Source organism: Eleutherodactylus coqui, chromosome 10, assembly GCF_035609145.1.
Source record: "Eleutherodactylus coqui strain aEleCoq1 chromosome 10, aEleCoq1.hap1, whole genome shotgun sequence".
In the NCBI taxonomy this organism is placed as follows: domain Eukaryota; kingdom Metazoa; phylum Chordata; class Amphibia; order Anura; family Eleutherodactylidae; genus Eleutherodactylus; species Eleutherodactylus coqui.
In genome coordinates this window covers 112269636-112292366 of record NC_089846.1, presented here as the reverse complement: position 1 = coordinate 112292366, position 22731 = coordinate 112269636, and the positions used below count along the sequence as shown (strand labels likewise).

At 42.3% G+C, this 22731-nt stretch overlaps 1 protein-coding gene across 1 annotated transcript in view; it reads left to right on the top strand.

Annotated features, from left to right (window-relative positions):
- GUCY2F (guanylate cyclase 2F, retinal) overlaps positions 1–22731 on the top strand; it is a 76682-nt gene that overhangs the window by 38187 nt on the left and 15764 nt on the right. The window contains exons 11-19 of the mRNA XM_066582111.1: positions 328–484; positions 9282–9431; positions 11886–12034; positions 13146–13309; positions 14582–14774; positions 15364–15538; positions 17001–17099; positions 17368–17462; positions 22474–22559. Of these exons, the coding sequence (XP_066438208.1) occupies positions 328–484; positions 9282–9431; positions 11886–12034; positions 13146–13309; positions 14582–14774; positions 15364–15538; positions 17001–17099; positions 17368–17462; positions 22474–22559 (1268 nt within the window). The remainder of the gene's footprint in view (positions 1–327; positions 485–9281; positions 9432–11885; positions 12035–13145; positions 13310–14581; positions 14775–15363; positions 15539–17000; positions 17100–17367; positions 17463–22473; positions 22560–22731) is intronic.

The following is a 22731-nucleotide window of genomic DNA, read 5'->3' as shown; positions in this document are numbered from 1 at the left end:
CTTTCTGTATGCCGATGGCTGACGGGAGTCAGGTGACCGATGTGGCCAATCAGAGGCTACAGTGTCGCCATCCGAATTCCTGGCATCAGTGCTCACTTCCTGAGTGCCATGATACCAGGAGTTCGCTTAGCTTCTGATTGGCTGCAGTGGTCACTTGACTTTGGGTGTCTGTCTGCAGATGGGCAGGAGGACGGGGCAGCAGGATTGGCCTAGCTGGGTCCTGGGGGTCCAAAGAAAGGTGAGTACACTGTGTAAATGTTGGCATGTATGTATCATGTTGCATTTTTAAAAGAAGTAAAAATGATTGCACACATATGTTCTACACAGGGTATGAAACACTTGCATCACCGAAAATTTGTTCATGGTCGGCTCAAGTCTGGAAACTGTGTTGTAGATGGACGTTTTGTTTTAAAAGTGACTGATTATGGTTACAATGAGGTTTTACAAGAGCAAAGGATTGCACATGAAGAGCCTTCTGCACTCGGTAAATATAACAATGATACTCTATGACTGTGTAAAGAAACAAGCCCTTAAAGTTATTACTGTAGTGAACCCCTTTAGCACCCCTGAAATTATGGCCATCTTTGCACCCAAGAACAGGCTGAATCTGTTCTTGAGATAGATGTGGGGTCCACCTCTTCGACCTGCAACTATCAGACATTTATGGCAAATCATGTAAATGATATAAATGTCTAAGTAATGCCCCTTAAAGGGTTTTTCCGGTGGAATTTTTTTTCTTTTAGGCCCTTCGGTCTTCACGTACTTCTGTGCACAGTGGATTATGTGCTATCTAGACTTGGGACTGCTGTAGTCAGTCAATGGCCTCAGCAGTGCCAATGCTAAAGCTAGTGATTTGCCAAGGAGGTCACAGGGCACAGGCCCCCTTTTAGAAAATAATGCGCCTCCAAAACACCATTCTGTAATTTCGGAATATTGGTCAGATAAAGCTATCTATTATTATGTACACTTAGGCTGACACACACAGATTGAGATGACGATGAAGGAATTAGGGCTACACTGTGTTGCAGATTTAGGCCTCCAGCATATTAGCGTACTTGGGTCTGTGTGCTATCCATCTTAATTCAGGGACAGTACATGGAGCCATTAGAGCCTATGGCGCTATTCACCTCCCGTTTTTTAATGTGGGCCAATGATTCACGTAAAGAAACTCATCACATGTCAATGCGTGGGATATCCATATATCAGATAGCACATGGACAGGTATCCTCTCGGGCACACGGCAAGTGTGTTGGACACCTACATAGAAGGAAATAGATTCCATACTTTTAAGTATTTGTGCTATAAATTTGAAATAGAGCTTAAACATTTTTTTTATATTTGCAATTATATTACTTACAGTGTTCAGTGACAAGGGGACTGGCCGTGGGGATGAAGGAATCCCCTGCACAGCTGTCACAGCTGTGGCAAAGGACCGCAATGCCATCCCATTGCTTTCAATGGGGCTGGCACTACTACCACCGACCCCATTGAAAGCAATGGGATGCAGGCAACCCTCGCAGTGATTTTTGAGGAAGGACTGGAAATATAATCATGCTGCTGTTAAATAAAAAAAAAAATAATACATCACCTCTCCGACGCTGTTGGGGCTCCGGCATGTCTTCTCGCTGGCTCCCCGGCACTCTTCTGAAGCTTCTTCTCTTGCCAGCGATTTAAAAATCCTTGCCTCCTGAAAGGGCTGTGTCTGATTGGCTGAGTGCTCAGCCAATCACAGGCAGCGCTCACCCATTCATTGAATGACAGCTGAGCGCTGACTGTGAGTGGTCACAGCGCTCAGCCAATCAAAGGCAGCGCTCAGCCATTCATTGAATTCAATAGGTGCTCAAAAAAAAACCCCGCTTATCTGACTGAGCCCTTCTTGAGGTAGACTGGACACAGAAAGTCTCTTCAATAGAAACAGCAGGAGGCGCTATTCTAACATTAGTCCTGGACTATCTGGGAAAAGAAACAGAAGCCTGAAAACTTCTGCAGCAAAATAATTTGAAAGGATGAAACCAAAACTGAACTTTATGGTCATAAATATAAACTCTGTGTGGAGGTGAGTCGGCAAGGCCTATGAAGAGAAGTATACCATCACTACCATGAAACATGAAGGCAGATATGTGCTGTTATCGGAGTCAATAAACTACAGTGGCAAAAAGAGTCAAAATTGATTCCAGAATGAATGTAGCATCTTATTGGAGAACTTGCATTTATCAGGTAGCAAGCTGCACCAGAGTGAACTATCCAACATAACACTGATATGAAACATAAAGGAAATTGTGGTCAGCATGTTATAGAAAAGGAGAAGCTGAGTAGATGAATATATAGTGTAACAATTTGTGTGGACCAGACGGATGGTCACACACCAGTAAATCATCTCCAGGGCAGAAGTTTTAGTAAAACTTGATAAATCCGTCCCTTATTTGTGGTAAATCAACATAAATCAACACATTCATCACACTGTTGTTCCTTGTCACAGTGTACACAAATATATACAAGTCCTTGGCCATCTGGATGCTAAATGACATGGACTTTATCCTGTCTACCAATACAGGCCTAGTGCTTTAACATATCGCATATAGTCCATCACATCATACCCATCCAGGTTATACCCAACCCAGGGGCCGTTACCAATGTCAGCTGGCAGCAGGAGCTCACTTTGGACTTCTCTGAGGTCTCTCTCCAATAGACCCCCCAGGGACCTAATGGGCCATGGCTTTGTCTGCAATGGATCTAGGCCTGAGCAATTCTAGAGGGTTTCTTTCCCCTCAGCCACACCCTGACAGGCAGTGGCATAACTATAGGGCATGCAGTTACACCCGGGCCCAGGAGTCTTAGGGGACCCATAAGACCTCTCTTCTCCATATGGGGAGCCCAGTACTATGAATAAAGCATTATATTTGGGGTCCATGTTACAGAATTTGCATTGGGGACCAGAAGCTTCACGTTATGTCTCTGCTGACAGGTATTACCTGCATAAACTCTTTCCCTGACAAATATTTATTTAAGTAAACTTCGCTTAAGCCCTCTTATGGCCGTTCACTCAACTGCGTTCCTACATATTTCCTCCCTCTGACTAAGGCTGTAGGTCTTGTCACCTGATTTAATCCTCCAGGTCAAAGCTCCTAGACTCAAAGATATTATCTGAAAGACACCTACACGTTCTCTTCACTGTAACTGGTACATTCTCCTTGTGACTCAAGCATCCCAGACTTTGACGCTTTCCATTCCTTCTCTGCTTTCACTTCCAGCACTTGTCTGTCTTCTGTCAGACACACCAACTCATATTTACTGCCATCTTCACTGGTTAAAACACTTATGTCTTCCAGATTTTGTCCAACAGTTTTCTGACCAGTAGTTTGAATTTTTGGATAGGTTCTCATCATTATTGGGTTCTACTCCATGCCCCCATCACATCCCTCTGTATTACTCATTTTGGTACTTTAACTAACCTTTTCTTTCACTGTTGACATCATAGATTTTTCAAACACTGCTGCATCTGCACCCCATTCTGGCACAATAGACTTTCCCAATGACTTGACTTTACCTCTAAGTGTTAGGGTTTCTGGACCATGGCCACAGCCCACCCTCTCAGAAAGCTTAGTTTTCATACATCTCTTAACCTTCTTAATAACAACCTGATTGACAGCCAACAGGTGTTTTACTTCAGGCCCAACTGCATTATTAGCCCCTGTAATATAGCCTTTCCCTTAAGGACATCTCTCATCTCCATCTTCTCTTGGAGCGCTTTCCTTTTCAACAATCTATTTAGTTGTTCATTCTCATCTGCCTTCTGCTGCAAGGAGACCTCAGCCTTTATTTTCTTTTTCAGGAATCTTCTTCTTTCAGCCTTTTGTCTGGCACCTTCTTCTTCTGTCGTAGACCTTCGCCTCTTGGCCTCCCCTATGAGAGTGCATTATCTGACAGCTTCCTTTTCTGCCAACAACCATTGCTTCAGTGCTTCTTACGTATGAGCACTCAGCCTGAGAACTTCTGCAAGTTCTCTTACCTTGCTTTCTGCTTCCAGTACCCCCTGGTTAAACTCTTCTTTTACAGAGCAACACTTCTCTTCTACTTCAGCACGTACCTTTACAACTTCACATCTGAGGTGGACACACTCCTCTTCCAGAACCATGCGCTGCTGCTCAACCTTATTTGCCTTTGTCTTCAGCCACATTATTTCTAGAACAGAAACTTTTAGTTCAGCAGTCCACTCTCGCTGCCACACCAGGTACATCTTTAGGAGTTCCTCCATGGCAACTCCACAGCAGCAACCGTTTTTCATCAAGAATAAAGACAGTCTCTCATACACAGTTGAAGTTGCAGAGCCCAACAGCACTCAAGTCAAAGAAATCCAAACAGGATGAGGTGGAAAAAAATGCAGAGCCAAACCGGGAACCAGAATCCTCAGATTCCCCCAACTTCACATAAAAAAGTGGCAGCATACATGGTGACATTTAAAATATGAAGATTTTTATTCTTCCATGTTAAAGACAGGCAACGTTTCGACCTTCCTGGTATGCTGTCCCTTTTTATATGTGAAGTCTTTCATACACAGACACTGGGCTGACGGCCATTGAAGTCTTTGCAATTCCAGCAGCAGACTTTTCACATGCAGTTTCCAGCTTTCAGCCTTCCTGGCTCTTTAGTTTCAACATATCACTTTTTATCCATAGAGACCAACACTTTCCACTCACCACAGGACATCGGGCCTTTCAAGCCACCATAGCAATATTTGTGCGCCATTTTCTTGGCAGCATCCAAAGCACCATATGTGACAAGTTGGGAGTTATTAGCTCATTGGATCACGTTTTTTCCTCCACCAGATGTATGGATGCACACCAGTAAACCACATCCACACCAGAGGTTATAGAAAAATGTGATAAATCCGTCCTTTATTTGTGGTAAATCAACAGCAAAAAAACCCTATGTTGATATTTGTCACAGTGTACACAAATATATACCAGTCCCTGGCCGCTAAATAACATAGACTTTATCTTGTCTACCAATACAGGCCTAGTGCCTCAACACATAGCATAAAGTCCATCAGCCTAAGAGCTGTTCACCCCTGATAGGTTCATGGCTTTTCAGCCGGCAGCAGGAGCTCACTCTCTCTCTACAATTACCTGCATGGACCTCTCCAAGGTCTTTCTCCAATGGACCTCCCACGGACCTAATGGACCATAATGGACTATAGTTCAGCTTGCTCTGCTCTGTAATATGCTGCCTGCAGTTTAGACACCATGTCCAAAGCGATAGGTGCCCCACAAGACCAAGTTGGACCTTAGGTGGCTGCAGCAGAATAAGGTGAAGGTTCTGGAGTGGCCATCACAATCTACTAACCTCAACATCACTGAGACACTTTGAGGAGAACTCAAACATGTAGTTCATGCTAGAAAAGCAAAGCATTTACTGGCATTTACTGACTCTTGAGGTTTGTTACCAAGAGGAATGGGCAGCTGTAACACATGAGAAAATAAAGGGCCTCAATCCCAGCTATCACAGAGGAAAACAAGCCATTATTGATGAAAAAGAAGACAATATACAATGTTAAAGGGAATGTGTCATCAGAAAATGGCCTATTGTTTGAATCAAGTTAAATCAAGTTTAAAGCCGCAGCCAATTTTACCTATCCAAGGGATTCTAAGACTATTTTGGTCAATATGTTTTGTGTTTACTAACACTATAAAAAAAATCCTAAATTTACAGAAAAGTTTGTAGAATTCACAATTTATAAACTGAATTTTTCTGTGTATAAGGCCGACTTCACACGGCCCGTCATGGCGCCCCCCCCCCCCCCCCAGAGATCCCAATACTTACCTCCGGATCCGGCGTCCTACGTCCTGCAGGACGCTTCAGCGCGCATGCGCAATAGAGCACGTGACGCGCCGCAGCGCCATGTGACGCGCTAGCCTCGTCATATGACACACCTACAGCGTCACAGTACGTGGCTGGCGGTAGGCGGAAAAGCGGTTTCACGCTATCTTCCGCTGTGCTACAGCGGAAGATAGCGTGACGGATGGCTTCCATTGACTGCAATGGAAGCCGTCCCTGCGTAGACCCGCAGCAAATAGAGCATGCCGCGGGTGAGGTCGGGTGATTTCATGGTGCGGAATTCCGTGGTGGAATTCCGCACCATAAGCATTGTGCTATTAGGTTCAATAGAGGCTAATAGCTGCGGGCAACGCAGCAGATTTCCGTCCGTGGGAAGGAGCTCTAAGACAGATACATATGCCACACAAAAAAAGCCAATAAACAACATTTACCGTACGTCCAGTTTATGATGGCATCATTTTGTAAGTGTCCTCTTAGTTTTTTTTAGACATCAGAAAGCCTATAAGTACAGGGAGAATTTTTCAAATTTTGCAGAAAATATTCAAAAACTATTTTTAAGGGACCAATTTAGTTCTGAAGTGACTTTGAGGGAAATATAATATATTAATAATCACCTAATTTTAAAAATGAGCACCTAAAAGTTGGCACTTACAAAGTATCTTATCTCTTTAGGTGTTTCACAGGAATTAAATAAAAGTAATGAAAAGTAAAGTATTGTAATTATTCATTCCAAAGCAAAATTCTAAAACACTCCCTATATCCTTTATGATTTCCTTAAGGTGGGGTTTTCTAAATTAAGTCTTTGGAAGGTGTTTTTATATGTCTTGGCACCTCAAGGTCTCTGCAAACCTGATATGGTGCCCAATAAAAAAAGTCCCCAAAATCAACAAGTTGCTCTTTCATTTTGGATCCTGTGTTTGAGTCATGCTGCACACTAGAAGGAAACAAGTTTGGTGCAGTGTTAGCCCGAGGAAGAACTCTAAGTAGGTTCGAAAGCTCGCTAGAAATATCACATATTTTTGTTAGCCATTAACTTTTTTTTACGTCAACCTTGCAGCATAAATCACACAATACATTTTGTTCTGCTGGTCGGTACAATTACGATACCAAAATTCTTTTTGTTTTTTTTTTAGATTTTTCTACTTTTCTGCAATAAAACCCCTTTTTGGAAATTATTTGTTTTTCTTAAAGTCCTATAATTTTTTTTATTTTTCCATGTACGGAGCTCTGTGAGAGCTTGTTTTTTTGCGTGACACGCTGTAGTTTTCATGGGTACCATTTTGGGGTACATAGGGCTTTTTTGATCCCTTTTTTATTTATTTGTTTTTTAGGTGTTTTTTTTACACTTTTTGCTGTGCAGAATAAAAAGTGTGTTCAATTTGTTGTATGAGTCATTACGAATACCACGATAGCAAATATGTGGGATTTATATATTTTTTATACTATTAGGGGAAAAGCACATAAAGAAGTTTTTAAACTTTTTTTTTTTGCATTTTTCCTTTTTTTACACGATCTTTAACTCCTTTTTACCCTTTTCATATCCCTGTTGGGGATTTGTACTATAGCTGCAATGATTGCTATGATAAAGCATTGCAGGACTTCTGTCCTGCAATGCCTTATCACTTGTACTAGCGATCATAGGCAATGGCAAAGCAGGACGCCTGTAGCTAGCACCCTGTTGCCATGGCAACCTGTCAGCCCTCCATTTTATCGTGAGAGTCTGAGGACGTCATAGAGGGAGCGTGCTTCCTCTGTGAAGCATTTACATGCCGCAATATACATAGATCGCGGCGTGTAAGGGTTTAATAGCAAAGGTCGCTGTCCCGATGCATCCCTGCTGTTGCAGCAGGAGTCCAGCTATCGGTGACAACTGCCTCCCGCTGCCGGATAGCATGGGATCTCTTCTGATCCCGCGCTATCCCCAAGGCGTAAGTGTATATCCTGTTGCGTTAAGTCCCCCACAGCCAGGACATACATTTACGTCCTGTGGCATTAAGTGGTTAAAAACATTTTACTGCTTTTGCACAATAAAAGCATTTTACATAAAAATAAATATTTTTAGTTTCGCCATATTCGGTGCACCATAACTTTTCTAGTTTTCCATCTACAGAGCTGTATAGGGCTTTGATGGGATGAGTTAATGTTTTCATCAACTCATTTTGGGGTGCATATCACTTAATGATTGCTTTATATTTCTTTTTTTTTTTGGGGGGGGGGGGGGGGATAGGACACCAAAAACAGCAATTCTAGAATAGTTTTTTTTTTTTTTTTTAATAGTGTGTCATTACAAACATGTCAATAAATTTGTCTTGTTTTTTTTATTTTTCCAATAACATACGAAAACAGTATATTTGTTTTTTTTTGTACAATTTATTCATCCCACAAGAGAGCTTGAAGTTCCTGTCATCCGATGGCTTACATAACATAACTTATATAATGTAGTATATATTGTCTGTCACTAGGCCTATTCAATCCTGCCTATGGTTCTGTCTAATGGGCCACAGTAAATGGCAGACTGGAAGGCCATGATTTGGTCTCTGACTGCCTTAGCAATCATTGACACACTGCAATCAAATCCTGAGGGTGCCATTAGGTGGAAGGAGGGATCCCCCTTTCCAAAACCCATATATGCCACACCTTGTGGATTGACAATGCCATCTATGGGGTTAAATTGCCACGATCTCTGATCTTGGTGGCCCTGTATGTACATTACATGTTGCCAATTGGTTAGACTTTTTTTAATTGAATTTTGGTGCTTTAAAAAAAAAATTGTCATGTCATTATTTGTATAATAATAATAATAATAATAGTGTAGTCCCCTGACTGATACTTATCAGGCACCATCCTAATAGTGATATATTTTACTTTCAGTTTCACATCTATCCCATGATGCATCAGCACAGCATTAGCTGAGGCTATACCATTTTTGCCTGCTGGAACAATTAAATTATCATTGCCTTCTATATTCTTCTAAATAAGCTACCGTCCATAAGTATAGAGTCAGGGAGAAGAGCTGTGATCTCCTCTATTATAACTGTGTGACAGAGACTGTGTGACAGGAGTGTGTGTCCCCATCTAAGCAGTTTTTGAGGCAGAGTCCATGCAACACTATCACACAGACTGAGAAACTGACTAGAAACTGAACAAATAAACCCAAGTAAATCTGAGCTTGTGATCACCTGAGTAGAAAGAGGTCAGAAGTTTCAGATAGAAAGGAATAACTAACCCAGGTAATACTAGACAATTTATATATACTGAGGGGGTAGCTACATAATGAATGAAAAAAAATTCAACAGAGCAGATCTTTAATAATCGTGTGTGTGATGCATAATAGTTTAATCTGAAACTATGCCTGGTGTGTAAACCTTTGAGCACGACTGTACACACTAACATTTTTTGGGTTAGGCCTTAAATGTAATATTTTATATCCTTCTATCCTCTTACAGAATTACTCTGGACAGCACCGGAGCTGTTGAGAGACGCACGTGAAGCTCTGCATGGCTCATTCACTGGAGATGTTTATAGCTTTTCCATCATTATGCAAGAGGTAGTGGTGCGGGGGCCCCCGTTTTGTACTTTGGAACTAACTCCTGAAGGTAAATACATTGTGAATAACATGTTGATTGCGATTAATGTTTATCATTTAAGGTTTTAACATTGTTAGCTGTTGGTTATATATTTGCTTTTTATATTGTACTTCCAAAGTTCAATGCTGACCGCTTCTTCACTTGCAGTTTCTAATGAAGCAACTGAAACAAAGTTGCAAGCCATATATGTAATCTACAAATGTTTTCCTTCAGTACAATTCAGGGCGCAGTCACACCAAGGTAAAAGCACAATGTCCCCGGGTTCCATCATAGGGTACTGTCTGAATCCTTGAGAACAGAATTCAAACGAAACCCAGAAACAGAACAATAAGGTTTCCGTTTCAGCAGGTTTCTGTTCGCTTCTGTCATTTGTACCAGACTGAATATCATGGTTTAATTGCGCTATTCTGTCTCGCACAAATGGAAGCCTGCTCAGCCGAGACTTTAATGATCTCTTTTTAAACAATGACAGCCTTTAGTTCAGTCTCAGGGTTCCAGATAAATCCCATTTTTGTGGATTCAGTTGGAACCCTCTGATTTAACCCCGGGACATAGTGTTTAAAGTGGTGTGAATGGCTCCTAAGCCTCTCTAATATATTGCCATTTTATCATCTAGCCTTAATCTAGATGATAGAACTACAAAAGGTGCATGCATTCTCTTTCTCTCTATTAGGCCCAATGCACACGGACGGATTTGCATTGTGGAATCCGCAGCGGGCTTCCGCCTCCGGATTCTGCAGCAAATACCTGCCATAGCATGCATTCTAAAAGCGGGTTTCTATGCCCATGAGCGGAAATTAATTGCAATTTTTTTTTTTTGCTTGCGGGAGGAAAATCGCAGCATGCTCTATTTTGAGCCGGATTCTGTGTAGATGGCTTCCATTGATCCGCGTCATCGCCTAGTAATGGCACGGTCACATCTGTACTGCGCCTGTGCGCCAGTGCTCAGGTCAACACATCCGCAGTACAGAAGAAAAAGCATTCGGACAGGCATGCAGGGCTGCGGGATCTCACATGCGGTATCCGACCCGGTGGTGTGCACTTGGCCTAACAGGAGCATAAAGTATTCACACTGTGTTTGGGCTAGAGTTACGCCCACAAAGGATTGGTTTTCTGAAGACAACCCCAGTCTGTATGTCCTATTAGGGCTTAAATGAGTTTTCCATTCAAATACTATTGATGACCTATCCCCAGGATAAGTCGCCATTTGGATGGGGTCCACCGCTGGGGACTCAGGCCGATCAGCTGATCCGGCGACCACTCTCAACACAGAGGTATGGAGCGGAAGCAGTTAGTTCTGACCCCTGCGTAATGACCAGTGCTTGTAATTGTAGGCACAGCTCTCATTGATTTTAATGAGACCCCAGTTTGTAATTATGAGTTCAGGTCACTACACAAGTTGGAGCTAACTGATTTCACTCCGTACCCCTTTGTGCTGTGGCACCAATAGCGGGCGCCTGAACAGCTGATCAGCCGGCACGGTGGACTGTAGTCAAGCAACTATTGATTGCCCATTCTGGGGATAGTATTTGCCCAGAAAACCTGTTTAAGAACATCATACAATGAGTTCCCCTGCCCAGGACCCTCCACTATTAACCAGAACAGAGATCCAACCAGACCTGAGCTATCCTTGTATTTTACATGGATGCCCATTCATCTGAATACATTTCCCAGATAGATACTACTCAGCGCTATTTTTGTGGCAAGTCTTGACTTCTGACAGAATCAGTTGATGATACGAATAACATCCAATTTAAGGTTTTAGGCTGGATGTATTGCCTAAATGCTGTGTGATCGTAGCCCAAGCAGTACTAACACAGTACAATTTTTTCTTTGGCGCATAAGACAAAGCCAATGTTTATCTAATTATGCAAAAGAAGAATGCAGTAGTAATGTCTTAATTAGAGATGAGCGAGCACGCTCGTTTAAGGCTGATGCTCGAGCGAGCATCGGTCTTTTCGAGTAACTGATTACTGGTCTGAGCACCATGCGGGGGAGTGACGGAGAGAGGGGGGGGGGGGAGAGATCTCTTTCATTCTCCCCCCGCCCCCCCCCCCCCCTGCATGGTGCTCGGACGAGTAATCAGTTACTCGAAAAGACAAATACTCGCTCGAGCATCAGCCTTAAACGAGCTTGCTCGCTCATCTCTAGTCTTAATGTATATTCAGATGACACTTATAAAACGTTATTTTGCCCATAAAAGTTCTGTTTTTTTCACGATTAGAGAGGGTTATATTTTATAGTCATTCATGGTCTGGGACATTAAATATCACAGGTCATAGCAGAATCTTCTGAAATGTTAATATTGATGGACAAGGAGCACTTGGCCAAGTGACATGAAAAGTCACGAGAAAAACAATGTAACTCTTTTTGTTTTTGCTGCTCTAATAATCATTATTTGGTCTTCTTTGAATGTAAGTACATATATATCAATGTTCAATATCAATACTATCTGCATTTCAGAAATCATCCCAAAGATTAAAAAACCTCCTCCTTTGTGCCGTCCTGTGGTGTCTCCTGACCATGCTCCTATGGAGTGCATTGTGCTCATGAAACAGTGCTGGAATGAAGTGCCGGACAGACGTCCTACCTTTGATGAAATATTTGACCAAGTGAGAAGTTAATTTTTTGATACAAAATGTGAAGTTGATACATGTTGAATAACTTAAATTGCATTAAAGGGGTTGGAGCACCAACAACATTTATCACATATCCACAGGATGGGTAATAAGTGTATGACCATTCAGGGTCCAACTGCTGGTCAAACAGTATTCATTAGGCAATCAACATTCATATTCCCCTTCTATCTATGTCTTGTGCACAAGGGTCCAGAAAGCTACCGTAGGATGTGATATGTTGTTTGTATCTGTCATAGCAGTACATGTGTGCATGAAGAGAACATTATGGTCGTTGGTAATCTGTAATGTCTTAAAGGAGTTGTCCAGTTGTAAACTGTTGATGGTCAATTCTAAGGATAGGCCATCAATAGTAGATTGGCAGGTGTCTGCCACCACAGATTCCCTCTGATCCACTGTTCTATGGGCTGGTGTGCTCATACACTGAGCAGGAAGTAGACAGCTATATTCCCACTGCAGTGGCCAAGCTTGGTATTGCAGAAAACGTTCCCATTCACTTCAATGCCTGCAATACCAATCCTGGCCACTACAGTGGAAATGGAGCTGTCTGCTTCCTACAGAAATCAGCTCAGTGTACGAACACATCGGCCTAAAGAACAGCTTATTGCTGAGGGTCTTATCCAGCAGACCCTCGCCAATCTGCTATGGATGACCTATGCTAAAGGATAGACCATCAATAGTTTACAATCCTTTTGACCATGTAAAGCCAGGAAATTGTGTTCTTTTAATGTATCAGGAAAGGCACAGGAATGACTAAATCAGTTCAGTGTAAAGACCTCATGAAATATCTCCCCAACGTCCTGGACCATTGTGAATGTGAAATACGATGTTGCAGGTAACTACAGTGACAGCTGAATTTTCGGATGTTGTAGGTATCAGGTAAATGTAAATTTCGAGCTGCCCAATCACTTCGCATTTTAAGTAATAGTTAAAAATGAATAGCCATTCCTTCCCCCTAAAACCTGTTCCAATAGACTAGGCGGGGGATGGGTAAGTATAAACTCCCTACAGCTAATTTATACAGTTCTGATAGACCGATTCAGTTTGTGAACCGTAAAAATATACTTTTTCTCTCTTTAATGTGCAGTTTAAAAATATCAATAAAGGGAAGAAAACAAACATCATTGATTCCATGCTGCGCATGTTGGAACAATACTCAAGCAACCTTGAGGATTTAATACGGGAAAGGACAGAGGAACTAGAGATAGAAAAACAGAAAACAGAAAAGCTCTTAACACAAATGTTACCTCCGTAAGTAATTAGTCAGTGTTTATCACGTTGCAGACTTTCTGATTAATGGCTTTATTATATGAACGGTAATACATGAATGTGGAGAACAGACTCTGCGTTACTTACAGTAATGGATGTGTGTCGATGAAGATCTGTTAGACTCAGATAGTTAGATTGTGTGTTAAGATGGCAACTACAGTGTTTCCCCGAAAATAAGACAGTGTCTTATATTAATTTTTGTTCAAAAAGGTTTAACTTTTTTACATGTATAGCTGCCTGGACACTATTTAAATTGACTTTTTAAAATAACTGTTAGCAGGGCTTAATTTTGGAGTAGGGCTTATATTTCCAGCATCCTCAAAAAGCCTGAAAAATCATTTTGCATCCTCAAAAATTCTGGAAAATCATGCTATGTCTTATTTTCAGGGTATGTCTTATTTTCAGGGAAACAGGGTTGATGGAAGGGTATATTAACATGTTGCAGGTAATGCTATAATTTTTTTGGCTCACTTGTGCAAAACCATAATGTTTTCTTGTGATTTTGCAAAAAATATTATGACCACAAAATATTAATATACCTAAACAGTGTTTTTAAAAAAACTGTCCTCAAGGAAGCCCAAAAAGCCATGTCATGAGGATTTTCTTAATGTTATACATGAGATTTAGGGCTTATTCAGACAGGCGTCTATCGGTCAGGTTTTCACGCCCAGCCTATATACGCTGTCCCTCTCTGCAAGGGGAGGAGGCGGGCCTGGCCGGGAGCTAGTGCACTGAGCAACCGCCCCCTCTCCGCTCCGCGCCACTGCTTGCAATGGGAGCTAAATTCAGTCTGTCCCAGCCCCTCCCATTGCAAACAGTGGCAAGGGGCGGAGGGAGGGCAGAGAGGTGGGTTCTCAGTGCACTAGCTCCAGGCCAGGACCGCCTCCTCCCCTTGCAGAGCGGGGCAGCGTATATCGGCCGGGCCTGAAAACCCGACCGATATATGCCTATCTGAATAAGCCCTTAAGGGGTTTCAGTAGAATCATAGAACGGTAGAGTTGGAAGGGAGTTCCAGGGTCATCGGGTCAACAAAGCCTTATTCAAAATCACTCAGATTTATAGATTTTGCCATTCTAATGTGGATTCACACTGAGACTGACCCATGAAAAACTTGCTTACTTGTATTTATACTGCACTCTGGGAATTTACAATTATGAAAAGGCATGTCTCTAAAAAAGGTGGCTATTCAGTGTATACTATATAAATGTGTTTTTCTATACTGGTTGCCTACTCTACTATCTATTTGAATTTCAGATCCGTTGCAGAAGCTTTAAAAATGGGCTGCACAGTGGAACCAGAGGGGTTTGATGAGGTTACAATATATTTCAGTGATATAGTGGGTTTTACCACAATATCAGCAATGAGTGAACCTATCGAAGTGGTTGACCTTCTTAATGACCTCTACACATTGTTTGATGCTGTGATAGGAAGTCATGATGTCTATAAGGTGGGTCAGAACTTAATCATAAAGTCATAACTTAAGGAACAAATATCCTTACCTGTTTCAACATCATTTAAAAATATACTTTTTCTACACATACTATATATATATATGTTAGAATTCCTTTTATAGTCCATTACAACATATGAACAAGAAAACAGATTTTCATTTCCTGAACCATTCTACCATGCCAATGATCTGGTTGCTTGTTTGTAGTATATATATGTTGTATTTACCTGAATAAATATATTGATGGATTATATGTAAACCAGTATAGCCTTTTTCCTATAAGCATTGAGGGAGATGTAGCAATACATGTGCAATAGAAGAATGGAGAAGTTGCCCATGGCTGCTTTTCAGATTGCTGCTTTAATTTTCCAAAGGGCCTTTGCAAGTGAGAAGTGGAATGTATTATAATTATATAATATTTACTATTGGCTACAACACTTTTGCTCTGCACAAATTTTGATACAGTTCTCTTATTTCTTACCTAAGCTCCAGCATCACCACATTCCTTCAAAAGTGGCCAACAATGGCATCTTAAGAATAGTCCGTAATATGTAAGGAATTGTTCCCTGTGTTTTTTCGTTAACAGGTAGAAACCATAGGAGATGCCTACATGGTTGCATCAGGCCTTCCGAAGAGAAATGGAAATAGGCATGCCGCAGAAATTGCTAACATGTCTCTGGATATCCTCAGTACTGTAGGAACGTTCAAAATGAGGCACATGCCTGACGTCCCTGTTAGGATACGTATAGGCTTGCATTCAGGTAATATTCTCTACATTCACACACGCCTGTCATCTGCCAGCATCTCACAAATACATTGTATGTTATTTCCTTAACATATAATTCTATGTAGCTTATCATTTCTTCTTTTCAAATCTAATATTGTTTGTTTTTCTTCCCCCTGGCTTCTCTTCTCCATGCCAACAGGAAGTAAAAAAAAGACATTTTTTGGGGACAGAAAGACTTTTTTGAAGATATAAAGTTATTAAATAGAAATTCCATATAAAATTGTGTGCCGATTTTATAACATTTTTCTACATTTAATTTATCAAAGTCAGGCTGCGTTGAAGACTGACTCCATTAGAAGTCTCTGTTGCAGATTCTGGGCTCAGTCACACGGGCGCCGATCCGCCCATGCTCCTGCACGATAAGACAATCGCACCGCTTGCGGGCGACTCTCTGTATGATCGGCTCCATTGCCGGCCATGTGTTCTTTCTATTGGCGGTGCGGTCTGAAGCGTGCAGGAACATAGGTGGATCGGCGCCCTCTCTCAGAAATGCAGTATCCAGTGCTTTTTTTTCTGTAAATTGACAGAGACGATGATGGAAGCCCAACAGACTCCGTTATAGTCAGTGGGGGTCCATCAGGCACTGCTAGTGCCCGTCATATAACTGGCACTGCCATCAGTCTAGTTTGTTCTGCTCCTATTATTAAACAAAATTGAATTGATGAACGCAAATGTGAACAGTCCTAACTATGTATCAATGCATCATGTAACTGTTACACACAATCTTGTTATTATAAAACATATTTACTGCATTTGCTAAAACCAAAACACTAGTAAATGGATACTAAATAGTCGTCTTATGTAAAACAAATTGTATTCAGCCCTCGACTAGTTGTCTTTTTAGAGCAAAACTAACTGCTTTGTGGCAATTGCAGCTTCCACAGGGTTGCTACCCAATCTGTCCAGACTCATAAATACAAATCTCATGATGGATCTTCTGGTCCGGTATCACAGCTACACAGAACGAGGCCTTTTTATCACGTTTTCTTGCAATTTGGGGGTCACCTCTTAAAGGAGTTGTAGAGGCTGTGCTGAAAAAAGGAGAGAAATAACGCATAATGCATACAGAAGTATCACAGTTTTGGACTGCCTCATAGTTGTACATCACCTATATATATATATATATATATATATATATATATATATATATATATATATATATATAATGTCCTTTCTGCATCTGCTTTTGCATACGATTTCTTACAGATGCATAGAGTTTTTATGGTAATTAATGAAGCATGCCATTTTTTACTGTCAGGTTAATATGGAATCATACAGAAAAAATATGAAGAAATTTAGTCCTTTCTTTATATTTCCGATTTTGTTTTAATCCACTTCTAAAAAAAATGCACAAAAACTGCATTAATATTGGCTGAATGTGACTTTGTATTTACAGACAATGAGTTAAATGAGAGTTTATCGACTTTCTCTTCTAGGGTCTGTGGTTGCAGGTGTAGTGGGCCTAACAATGCCAAGGTACTGCCTCTTTGGAGACACAGTAAATACTGCCTCCCGCATGGAATCAACAGGGTCACGTGAGTAAAGAAAATGACCGATTAATGTAAATAGGCATGTTCTGTCATCATGTGACTGTAACGCAGAAATGTCTGTATTTGTGGTGCTGAATCGTAGGGACAGAAAGAGTGACTAGATCTTCACATGTTGCCAATTTGCCTTTATGTCCAACAACAATATAAATAAGGTGGCTAACAATTACTGGTTTATATTAACAGGAAACAGATATTTTATGTGCGTTTTACTTTTCCAGTGTCACAGTCGGTTAATGCCTATATTCCTTTACAGCCTATCGGATCCATGTTTCCCAAAGTACTGTCAAAACCCTCAGAACTTTAAATGAGGGATATATTGTGGAACTGAGAGGAAGGACAGAGCTGAAGGTAAGTGACATGTTTATCTGTATCATACACAATGTTCCCTGTTAGACGTCACTGATGTTATTTGTTCCAATTACAAGCTGAGGTCAGTTCTTGAGAAATTTCCAGGAACTAACGAGCTTAAATTCTTGACATATCTGTGTAGACTGGACACCCACATCACTGGATTTTACCTGAATTGACCATAAATTGTTTCAGTTAATTAGTAACCCTATGTGATCACGAGGGTACCTTCACAAGTGTCCTTTTGATGTAGTCCTTGAAGCCAAAGCATGGAGTGAATTGAAAAAACAAGAGAAGTAGAATCTTTGCTATATACTTTTGCTACCTTTAGTAATATAATCACTTTTTTTCTCCGGCTTCATTAACTGCATAATAAAAACTACTTAAACGTGACGCGACAAAGCACCCTCGTATCTGTGCATGCAAGTATTTAATCACTTGTATTGTTTAATCAGTTGCAAACACTTCAGAAAAGTTGGTTTACAGTAAGGATGCTCAACACGTTGCAGCCAAGTGGTGGTAAATGGAATTGCAAGTACAGGTGAAATACGGCAACTAGTCATAATCTGTGTGCGCTTACTACGGCTTAGCGGCAACATGTTCCAGCAACTAAATTACGTCACATGTTGATGCCTGATCTTCTATGTTTTAAAGGCATACTTCATTTCCTAATGGGTTCAAATAACTCTTGATATGTGCCTTAAAATGTGATCTAGGGTTCCTACCAGGAAGTTTCACACGAGCGGAATATTTCCGCAAAGACACTGAAAATTCTGCACCAAAATCTGTGCAGGTTATGGAGCAGAAATCCACAGCAGCAGATTAAACTGTGTCTTTAGGTGCATTTTTAGATGCATCTCGCAGAAACTTTCACCTGGGAAGCATCCTTAGGCTGGGTTCACACGGGGCGGATTTGCCACGGAATTTCCCTGCGGAATTTTGCTGTGGCAAAAGGAATCTATATCTCATTTGGTCTCTATAGATCTAAATGGGACCAACACAAGCCCCACACAACAAAGGGATAGGGACTACTCTGTATTTATGTACTCATCTATTAAGTAATGGATTGAGCAGTTTGCAATATACATAAGACTAGGGCTACACGGTGAAACAGCTCACATGTTCAAAGATCACAGGGCAGCCTTTGCCTTATATATATGTTGCAAACGGTATTAGTGCATCTTGACGCCACCAGAAGCTAGGGGTTTGACAGGAGGAATACCCCTCTCACACCCCTAGCTTCCGATTGGCTAAAAAGCTGAAGGATAGCCTAGCTTCAGTTCCCCCCAGCCTTCCTCTCTGCTCCCCAGCCTGCGATGCTCACCTCCCCCGGCTGCACTGCGGGCTACAGCGCTGCGCTTAAAGGCTCATGTCCCCCTGTCTTAGCTCCGTGCTCGGCCAATCGCGCTGCTCACCTCACCACCGGCTGCTCTGCAGCCTCCAGCGGTGCACTTCAAGGAGTTCCTCAGCTCCCCTTTGTCTCCAGTTGTCCGCGCTGTGGTGGACTCCAGCAGTGTCTTAGCACCTCCGGATCCTCAGTCATGTACAATGTTCTGCTCTGTCACCCGCTGTGCTCCACGCTCACCACTGGGTTCCAGAGTCTGAGGTGGGGCTGCCTGCAGTCTCCCCCGTGCTCCGCTGCAGGCTCCGGCATTGCTATGTCTGCGGCGCTGTTCCCCACTGCCGCTGTGTCTCACCCGGTCCTCCGGCTCTGCAGTGGGAGGCCTCACTAAAGTCCTCCGCCGCACCAAAAGCAGCACCCAACGGACCCGCGCTGAACCACAGAGCAACGAGGCGCCCGGCTGGTGAGTAACACTGCTGCGGGGGCACGGCACTACACGCTCACTAACTGCCAATGCGGAGGTTAGGGTGTGACAGGGCCGTCCCTCTATGTAAGCCCCGTCACATCCCTACCTTCCGGTGGCGTCAAAATACACTAATACCATTGCAAACTGCTGAATGAATTAGTTAATAGATCACACTGTAGTCATGTGACCTCCTAATCTGATAGAAGTCAATGCAGGTCATGTTGCAAGTTGCTGCAAACGCGACCAACAAATTGCAAGTCAGCCTTTGCTACATTGAATTCTTGAGGATTGCGAGATGGCAGGGCTACATTGTGATCTTTGGGCTCTCTACATCCTATGTTGCCGCCAAAGTCACTGTGTAGCCCTAGCCTAAAATGTGCATGAGGCATACGGGTGAAGATCTGTCTCTACGTTATAAACCACTTCTCAATTATTTTCTTAAGGACACAGTATTTTCTTAATGATCGTAATCTCCGTTTTATGTGTGATGCTATATAGTCGCTGTATCGCATTGCGTACACTTTGCTTCTTGCTTGAGAATATGTCTGTTGTTTATTTGTACACTGTTGTTCCGAAAAACACACTAGCCTCTTCATAAGTGACACAGGGCTCAGTATATGATGCAAAGTACAGCTGCACCCATGGCCACACAAACAACATATCAGAATGTCCTCTTATGTGCTCGTAGTTTTCTACTCACGGCTTTAAATGATCACATAGGCAGCTTTTGTTTCAATTTCTACTACTGGTGTCGCTGGCTTCAAATGCATGGTTTTTCTCATAACCGGGGTCATAGGTGCATATGTTTATTTTTTACAGTATTTTTAACATGTTTGGTTAATATGTGCTTAACTCTGAATTTGTAATTCAAGAGGTTGTCCAGTTGTAAACTATTGATGACATATCCTTAAGATAGACCATCTATAGTAGATCGATTGGGGTTTGTCGTCCAGGACCCCTGAAGTTCACCAGCCAGTGTGATTGGATTTCTACAGGAAGAAGATAGCTCCGCTCTTACGTCAGTGGCCTGGCCTGGTATTACAGGTAAAGTTTCCAGTCATGTCAATGCCTGCAATGCCAAGCAGTAAGAACGGAGACATCTGCTTTCTGCAGAAATCAGTTTGGTGCATGAGCACACAGACACAATAAATAGTTGATCGTCGGACGCTCCAGGCGGTGAACTCCCACAGAGCTACTACTGATGACCTATCCTACAGGTAAGTCATGAATAGTTTACAACTGGACAACCCCTTCAAACATCTAACCGAAGGGTACAGTCACAAATCCCATTATTTGTGAAATGTAACTATTCAGTGAAGTATTTGCTATCAATTGGATTATTTATGATTATCTAAGTTTGATTCAAAAGAATCGCAGGAGGTCTAAATATTGTGGATGTACTAATGGCCATATTATGGTCATCTGAAAATGGCTTTAAATGGATAATACTGATCCTTTTAGTAACTGGCACAAATGTTGGTACATCTACTACTTTTATGCAGATGCTTGCTCAAAATGTGTACAATTGGAGCAAACTATGAATGTAAAAAAGCATGATTATATTCACTGATAGAGATTCCGAAAGTCATAGCGATTTAGGAGTTCTAAGTAGAGATGAGCGAGCATACTCGCTAAGGACAATTACTCGATCGAGCATTGCCCTTAGCGAGTACCTGCCCGCTCGGAAGAAAAGGTTCGGCTGCCGGCGCAGGTGAGAGGTGAGTTGCGGCAGTGAGTGGGGGGGAGAGAGGGAGAGAGAGAGATCTCCCCTCAATTCCTCCCCGCTCTCCCCCGCCGCTCACCGCCCGCCGCCGGCAGCCAGATCTTTTCTTCCGAGCGGGCAGGTACTCACTAAGGACAATGCTCGATCGAGTAATTGCCCTTAGCAAGTATGCTCGCTCATCTCTAGTTCTAAGTAAACTAAAAAGTTGCATATTTTCTTCATTACGCAATCATTCAGCATTTTTTACACAAAACCAAAAAACTCTCAGGCCCAAATGCACACGTCTGGGTTTACATTGCGGAATCCGCAGCGGCGTCTGACTCTGGATTCTGCCGCAAATACCGGCCATAGACATGCTATATAGGCGCGGGTTTCAATGCCCACAAGCAGAAATCAATAGCGATTTTCCGCTCACGGGTGGAAGTCAATGGAAGCCGATCCACAGCCCGTGACAGCAGTGACAGCTGCGGACGGGCCGTGGGATCCGCGTCATTGCCTAGCAACAGCGTGGCATCATCTGTACTGCGCATGTGCCGGCCGGTTAAACCAGCACATCCGCATATACAGATGAAGACACTGCGGACAGGTATGCAGGGGGTCCACAGTTCGGATTCTGCTGCGGGATCCCGTATACGGAATCCTATCCAGTCGTGTGCATTCGGCCTTAAACATACGGATTGTCAGCCACACATTTGTATGAAGCACATTATGACTCTGATTCTTGGAAAGAATGATGACCAGCACTTAGTAAATATAACTTTTAGGGCTCACTCATATAGGCGTCAAAATCGTGCGGACAATAGCCGTGCAAAAGAATTGCAGCGAAGTCGCTCAAAAATCGTGTGAATGGATGATTTTCTGCGATCAAGTTCAGGGCCTCATTAGCGTTTAAATCGCCCATTCACACAAGTGTGGGAGCTTAAAAAATGGCATCCGGGCAGCACAAAACCTACATACACCCATTTAACACTCTCTATCAGCACTCCCCGCTACTTAACTCACTCCCCCTCCCTCTGGCATTGTTTCTCACACTCCCTCTCCCTACCATTGCCATTGTTTATCAGCACCCCCCCCTACCCTCTGATAATCTCACTCCCCCTTACATACACTTCTATAGCACTATAGTCAAGACCTATCTTTTTGCTCAGCCGCTGATGTCCTATCCTTTTTTTTTGAGTGGCTTAAAATGGTTCATCTGAAAGTTTCCATTGGAAACCGTTGGTTTAATTAGTTGCAATTTTTTTGCGTGTGTAACATAGCTGCGCAAAATCGTCCATGTGAATGAGCCCTTAAATCTAAAAAAAAAATCCTTTTCCTGAGATACAGTGGACTCCCAATCACTGGATAAAACCAGGTTTTTTTTGTACCTTTATATTTCACTATACTGAATTGGAGGCTTTTATTTAGCCCGACTTTGGTGGAACAGCGGGGGTCCTCCAAAGCCACCTGGTAATTATGTCCTTTGTCTCTTTTGGATAAGGGTAAAGGTATGGAAGAGACATACTGGCTGGTTGGAAAAGAAGGTTTTACAAAACCGTTACCTGTCCCACCAGTGATCAAGCCAGGGTAAGCGGAGCCACCATGCGGTCCAGGCGCAGGATATCCTCTTGCTGTCCACCTAACTGTGTTTTTGTATTTTTTCCGTCACTATTTTGATATCGTTCACAGGCAAGTGGGTCATGGTTTTCTGCAGGATGAGATAACCGCTTTCAAAAGAAGAAAAGCAGAAAAGCAACTT